The sequence below is a fragment of the Nymphaea colorata genome, chromosome 8, assembly GCF_008831285.2.
Source record: "Nymphaea colorata isolate Beijing-Zhang1983 chromosome 8, ASM883128v2, whole genome shotgun sequence".
NCBI classification, from domain to species: Eukaryota; Viridiplantae; Streptophyta; class Magnoliopsida; order Nymphaeales; family Nymphaeaceae; genus Nymphaea; species Nymphaea colorata.
Window position 1 is genome coordinate 20,672,451 of NC_045145.1, and position 7,471 is coordinate 20,679,921.

A 7,471-nucleotide genomic window follows, 5' to 3' on the forward strand; every position below is an offset into this window, starting at 1 on the left:
AATATGGTTTTGGCAAATGAAATGCATTAAGGGGTTGCTTGACAGCAAAGTGTTTCGTGAATCTGTCTCAAAAATTAGAGCAAATATATAAAATACTAAAACTAATGTTCTATGAATTCGACCTAACTTTTGGAGAAAATTTATGTGACCAATCTCTATGCGTGCTCATATGACACTATTAAGGATATAAGGACAGGCAGATGTGAGCAACTGAGGAAACATCCACAAAAAGTACATAATATACATTACGACAATTTTTTCTATTTACACAATGATGCCCTTAAGAATTTAAAATTTTATAACTAGTGCTTTTTAGTCAGAATTTTTTAGCTCCACCCCCGCACTATACTGATCCCATGCTCTTGTCCACGAATATTCTTTTACCATACATGATCCAAATCGTCAACAAGTGCTCGTTTCATTATGTAAACTGTAGACGATACCATTTTATGGCCCTAAAGTGGGACGTGGTTTCTAAAATGATTAAGTTCCTAAAGAAAGCTCGGCAAGTAATATGTTTTCATGAATTTACTCTGTAAGGCAAATAGTTAAATATGTATAAGTAATCGTAAATGTTTTTTAGGTAAAAACATTTTGAGGTTAATTTTAATGTGAGAAAGTGATTATATATCCTAAAAATCGTCATCTTTACAAGAAATAAGTTTGATAAACGTTTAAAAAGAACTTTTTGGCAAGAGAAAGTATGGTACCTTCTAAGCCAAGCTCTGTAACTGTGTGTTTGCTTTCTTTGTTCTTGGGCTTTGTGGGAGAGCTGGTTTGTGAAGGGGGCTGAATTAAAGTTTCTAAATTTTGACTAGGGTCGAAATATTATTTTTCAAAATTTTTATATAAAACAAGTAAATTTTTTTAAAATTTACATGTAATTTTTTTTTTTGAGGTGGGATCAGGGCCCATGCGGGTCTAACCTTGGCTCCTTTCCTGGATAAAGGTGAACCCTCATCAAAAGCCAAACTTTTATGGTGGAAACTTAAGTTTAATGGAAAACCTTACATGACCACAATGTCATACAGATTGAATTTCCCGTCCAGTAAGCATAAAAGGTTTGAAGTTATATTAGTCCTTCCACATATATATAATTTGCATTTTTAGTCAGGTAGATCTACAAGAATTGAAGCTTTAGCATTTCAATATCTTGGGTGCACATCTTTTTCTTGGAGCTCTTATATCACATGAAGCCATAGTTACAAATATTGCTAATGGGTTTTAAATGGTGGGCATATTTTTCAAAAAAAAAACTGAAAATTTTAGGACAAACTTGAAAAAAATTGGCAGTTTTTTTTAGAAAGAAAGAAATCCCAACAATTAGGAAACAATTACAGGAAAACATTAAAAATAACGTGATAAAATGACAAAAAATGATGTGAGATAAATATTTGACTTAAGATTTAAACGTTAAAACAAAAAATAATAAAAATGCAAAAAATCATTCTGAAATTTTTAAAATAAAACGGTAAAAGAAAGTTTTTTTTTCTTTTTCGTTGTTTTTAACATTTTTATTGGGTCGTTTTCGAAAAAGACGGATTTTTTGTGACTATGCATGAAACTACTCTAAGTGGAAGGAGTAAAGAAAAAAAGTTTAGGCTGTAGACAGCGGCAAAGACAAGGTAGGGCCTGCTTGGGCCCTGGTCCAACCTCAAAAAAAAAAAAAGTTACATGTAAATTTTAAAAAATTTTACTTGTTCTATATAAAAATTTTGAAAAAATAATATTTCGCTCCTAGTCAAAATTTAGACACTTTAATTCAGCCCGCCTCATGAAAAATTTCTAATGTAGTGGCAGAGCTAGAGATTTAAGTTAAGAAGCTAGACAACCAAATTACGAACAAAATTATAAACCATCTCTTTATGACACCTAAAGTATTTTGGCGACAAGTCTGGGCCACTGGCTTATTCGTGGCTTCGCTAGCTCTTGTTCCGATGGTTCTTCTCAATAAAGAAAGCCAACATGCATTTTCTAATCACTAGCCATGGCGTGAGGGCCGCTCATATTGCACAATATGATCAGCACATGCTAACTAGAGGACATGCATTATTAATTTGGAGAGGTTTCGCTTGAGCCAGAACCTGTTGGAACCCGCATGTGTGATGTACGCTACTGCAAGGGTCCCCATCATCCTACTTGCATAGAATTCCAACAAAGCCTGCCTGTCTGCCTTTTGAATTATAACTTTCATCAACCCGCAATTGACGTGCCTCGGTTTTACCTCACTAGCTGCGCAAGAAAGTAAGAAAAATCTCGTTTGGTAAAAGAATTAGATCAACCGAGGAACAGGAATCGGATTGGAGTCAAATATTTTGTTGGGATATTATTCGAACAAGTTAATGACACCTCCATTAAATGGGCAGATGATAGAGCTGCCATGGGTCCCAAGCATTTACTGCAAGGCCAAGCACTGGGTCTCCCCTGTCACGGCCTATTCGATCAAAGAACAAAAAAGATCTCGTTTATGGTTTGGGTGCCAGAGGTTAGCCAGAAGCGATCACATGGGCGGCCATGTGGTCATGTTTTCAGATGTCAACCACCCATCTAGAGACCTTCCATGTCGGCAGCAAAGGCCGTGCTCAGCCATAATTCGACCACCCTGTTTGGCTTGCTACTGTTTATCCAATTTAACAAACAGTCAAAATGGTACTTGAATTGAAAGACCATGCTCGACTTCGAAAGACGAGCCAAAAGGTCCTAATTAAGAGGACATATGCCAAGAGATCCATCCACTTGACCAACTAAGAGACCAAAATCAAGACAGACAAAAGTTTGATTAGCACCAAATGTATTTCTCTTTTGACATAATTTGGTAGCGATCTGTTTCTAACTCATGTTTGTCCAAATCAAATGAGTCTCGACCGGCATAGAATAGCTATATTGATAGACCGGTGAAAGTCTCGTCATCAGTTTGATTCTCATGAACATTATTTTTCTTAACTGTAAATGGTGAATGTGTTGTTCTCTTAAGGAAGGAGAAAAGAAAGAAATGTTTCCATTTTTTTAGGATATCTCATACTTATCCAAATAAAATAAGCATGAAACGGAAAATGGAGTGAGAAGATAATTACTCAACATCACTTTATCTAGAATGAACCGTCGTGGCCCAATGACAAAGGCGATGGATTCAAATTATTTGATGCTAAGAATTTAATATATCAGATTATGTGTTACATGCATGCTTACAAGTCTAATACTGTACAGTTCATGATTAAAGTTTTATATGTCCTCGAACGACTGATACCAAACTAGCTTGCTTGTTTCGAATACGTGGTTCTAATTGACATGAGTGCACTCTCTCACGTGTGCTGATATCAAGACCTTTATGAAATCAGCTTAAACTAAACCTGTTTGTAACAAACTAGATAAACATATTTGCATGCATTGATTAAGTTACAAAAATCTCTAAAGTATATATATATATATATATATGGAGTGTCATGTTTCTGTTCGGTCGTGGCATGTGCGAGCGTCTGTCATATCATGTCTGCTAAATGTAGATCTCAAATGGCAAGTCCATGGGACAGAGCAGAGCTCCGTCTCAGATGATTAGACTACCAGACCCTCCCAAAATGAGACGCTGCCATCGTCATGCCGTAGGCATTTCTTAGCTTCTTACCTGTGAAGGTCCAATCAATCATCTTCAGTCTTGTTGCTTGCTGATCTTGAACTGCCGTGTCAATGTCGAGCATTGGCCGGCCGGTGATGAACTGGTGAATACTGTGTCGAACGTTCATATATATATATATAAAACACGTATATGTTTTTGTTTGCTTGTTTCAATGTGGTCTGAAGATGGTATTAATTAGAAGGAGCCCATGCCATTCAAGGAGGTTGAAAGTCGCATCACAAAGAGTGCAATGAAGTCGTCTGAAACTAAATGTGATCAGCATATCTTGGATCCAAATTTTTCTTTGAACTCAAGAGAATTTCAGCACACCTAATTACTTCACAAGCTTATGGAATTAGATCCACGGTGGTTACCAGATTAGCAAGAGATGCCATTGATCTCAAACCCTTGACCTTTTTCATTCAACTTGAAGGTCTCGAGTTCGAATCTACACAAGTCCTGCAGCGCTTACTGGCTGGCTAGATTTTTAAAATAAATGTGTGTCAATCCACACCTTGAAGCATGATTAGTTTTGGTTTTCTTGTATCTGCTAATTAAACACATAAGCATACGGTCTTCGACGAAATCGTAACGATAAGCGTCTTAATTCCGGGACCGGCTCGGGCACTTAATATGCTGGAATTATCCTGGAATCTATCTCAGGAGGTGGCTTGATCAGTAGGTTAGCTTACGTCGATTGTCATTATCTCTTGTTTAGTCTGACCATAACAAGATGAAGATGGAGGAGAATTGGCCACCTTGGGGCTCTTTTCTGGATCATTCCACTGACTTCTAAGTCTTCCATATTTGTCGGGTCAGCAACTGTTATCCTATGGGGTCCACGATCCAGGTTTGGGTTGAGCTGGTTTGGATTTGGATGCACTGCACATGGAACCCAACAGGTTGGACCCAATTTCACTGCTTTGCATTATCCAAACCCAAGCCCCACCTTGCAAGAAGCCTTGTTGTGGCTGAGTCTTGGACAAGAATGAGCTCTCTTTGTAATTACAATCTTTAATGATGTATATCAACTCCTGCTGAGAGTAAAGAATAAAGATCTTTTGTTTTGGCGCTCTAATTCTGCGATTAAGCCGGAAAAGTTCGAGTTAACCGGCGATCTGAACAGCATCATTAGAGAGGTGAGCAAATTGATCAACAGGCCAAGGCTTAAAAATGTTCGAAAGAACTCAAATGCAGTGGAACTTGGACTTTGAAGCTGTGAACCTGACTTGATCGTAACTAAGAACTCATGCACAAGCGGATCAATGTTGTTGATATCGGTTCCTAAAATTAGATCCAAAAATGATGTTCGATCCATTTAGACCCGTTGAAACCTCTCTTGCACGGCTGCGAGGCGAGGTTTCGTCCACACAAGGGAGCGGACGTGGCAGCCTTCCATTCGTGGGAGCGTTGGGCAAAAAAGGAAGAAATGTTGAGTCCACGATGGAAGAGACAAAGAAGAACAGCTGGCGATGTGAACTCAGCAGCTGGAACCCACCGCCACGTGTCGGTGCCAACGGGACGGCTGTTTAGTCCTGCCCAATCATTGCTGCACCCTTTCCGGTTTTCGGCCTTCCGGGACCCTACAAAAGGCGAAGAGTTCGCCCCTCTCCAAGCTTGAAGCTAAGCGAAGCCTCTCTCCCTCTCCCTCTCTCTCTCTCTCTCTCTCTCTCTATACAGATCTGGGAAGGGATTGGGAAGCGCTAATACAGAAGCAAGGAGGAGGCGGAAGAAGAAGTCGGAGTGGTGAAGGTGTTTGGGTCGAGATCTGAGGAAGGTGATAATCGATCGGTAGAAATGTACCGGCCAATCACCGGAGTTTCAGCTTGCAAAAGAGATTCTGAGGCGGAGGACGCCGTTGTTGTCTGGGAGACGGAGCGGTAGCAGGGTGAGCGAAGAGACGGTTCGGTATCAGGCGGAATTCGATGAAGCCTGAGATCGCAAGAGGAGCAGAGCCGTCTCGAGTCTGGAGGTGAGATAAAGGAGATCAGAAACGCAAAGCGAATTTGTCTTCTCTGATTGCTTTTTTGTAGATATAAGCTGGAATCTGTTTGCTTGAAGGAAGGAAGCTCCTGAGAGAGGAGTAAGAGAACTTCCGTCGAATTTTGGGAAGAGATTGGAAAATTTTTGTATAGAAAATATAGTTCGACTGGTCTGAAGAAAGGAATATAGAGAAGCGATCGCGACGAGTAAAGAAATAGAGATCTGCTGAGAAATTGAACTCGATTTCGAAGAATTCGAGTTAATTTATATATATCTGTGACTGATGGCGCCAATACTGCTGAGCGACGCGCCGGCGCCGGAATCTCATGTGGCGACCATCCCTGTCGCCGGGAAATGTGTCGTAGCGGTGGAGCTGGAGGTTGCGGTATGCGACTGCTGCGGATTGCAGGAGGAATGCACCCCTGAGTATGTGGAGATGGTGCGGGAGCGATTCCACGGGAAGTGGATCTGCGGGCTCTGCGCCGAGGCGGTGAAGGACGAGGTCTACAGATCGAATCGCTTGATCGGCACGGAGGAAGCCTTGAACCTGCACATGAATTTCTGCAAGAATTTCCGGTCGTCCGACCCGGCGACACACCTGATTTCGGCTGTGAGGCAGCTTCTCCGGCGGAGCCTCGAGGGCCCGAGAACTCTGGGCTCCGCTCCAAGCAGCCCCGTCGCGAAGGGCGGGGTCCGCGCATCCGCCCTGTCGCGCTCCGGGAGTTGCGTACCGACGTTCGCTCGGTGATGCTGAAACAGAAGGGAAAATAAAAGTTCTGCCGACGTTCAATCCCATATTCATCACTCTGTGTTTCATCCATTTATTCTTCAGTAAATTTTGCTTAACAGAGAGGCTGGGAGGGAAGAGACTCCATACAATAAATCCTCAACCTTCGTGGCTGCTGCTTTTTCTTTTCTCTGTCAAAGTCTCCCCTCTCAACTCTCTGTCTCTGTCTCTCTCTGTCTCAATCATTGTTGGAATTATTGGAGGGCACCCTTGTAAAATTCTCTCTCTCTTCCTCGTGCCGCCTGGTTATGATTAATATCAAAATAGGAGGTGAATTACCTTCGCGGTAAGAGGCGAAAAGCATTTATTATATAGTTTCATTGAACGAGCAGCGAAATCGGACAGAGGAAGTTCGTTTCTGCTGGTTCAAGGCAAAGTGAAAGGCCGTGATCGCTTTGTCTCGGCTAACTTAGTTCGATGCTTCTCTCGAGCACAATCAAAGGCATTCTAGTTTAATTAGCTCACGAGGAAGTGGGCACTTGTCCATGTGACCGCCATCGAGATAAGAACAAACAACGAGACATTTTGGCTGGGTGGAGTGTGATCTCAACCTGACGAAAGGCTTCCTTACTCAGGTCGAGTGTTGGAATATTTCTCCCTGGTGAATACAGAGATCTGAATTCTGCGTGCGGGGGGTTCAACTGCACATGACCATACTGTTATTGGAGAGAACATTCCACGCCTATTCACCCGCCAGTGTGTCCCCTCGGCATTGCTTCACGACAAAAGAAATCTCTTGTTCTGTTCTTCAATCCGGCTTGTACTGCACCTATCATTGATGGGAGAGGTGAATCGTGCAGGTGAAAACTAGTGGTGACGTTGTCAACCACGGACTATTTTAACGTTTTAAATTTACGACTACAAAAAGATAAAAACTTTTAAAAATCAGTGAAAGTAGGATTTGACCGATGACAGCGGCAGATATATGTGCTCTCGTGGTCCTGAAATCAAATAGTTTTCTGTCTCTGTTTAGCCGATGGTTTAACATAATAGGCCACTTAAATTCTCGTTAAAAGTTACTTTTTAAGCGAAATATGAACATAAGAACATGTTTATATACGCTAGTTTAGTATAAAATATCCTTTGGT

General features: G+C 41.2%; 1 protein-coding gene across 1 annotated transcript; it reads left to right on the top strand.

Annotated features, from left to right (window-relative positions):
• The first annotated feature begins 5,223 nt into the window (after positions 1-5,223).
• Positions 5,224-6,601, top strand: LOC116259685 (uncharacterized). The gene has a single exon (XM_031637566.2). It carries the CDS (start codon positions 5,880-5,882, stop codon positions 6,342-6,344), a length of 465 nt encoding a protein of 154 aa, XP_031493426.1. The 5' UTR covers positions 5,224-5,879; the 3' UTR covers positions 6,345-6,601.
• Positions 6,602-7,471: the final 870 nt, after the last annotated feature.

Coding starts and splice junctions, on each gene's coding strand:
- LOC116259685 (XM_031637566.2), top strand. CDS start 5,880: ATGGCGCCAATACTGCTGAGCGACGCGCCGGCGCCGGAATCTCATGTG.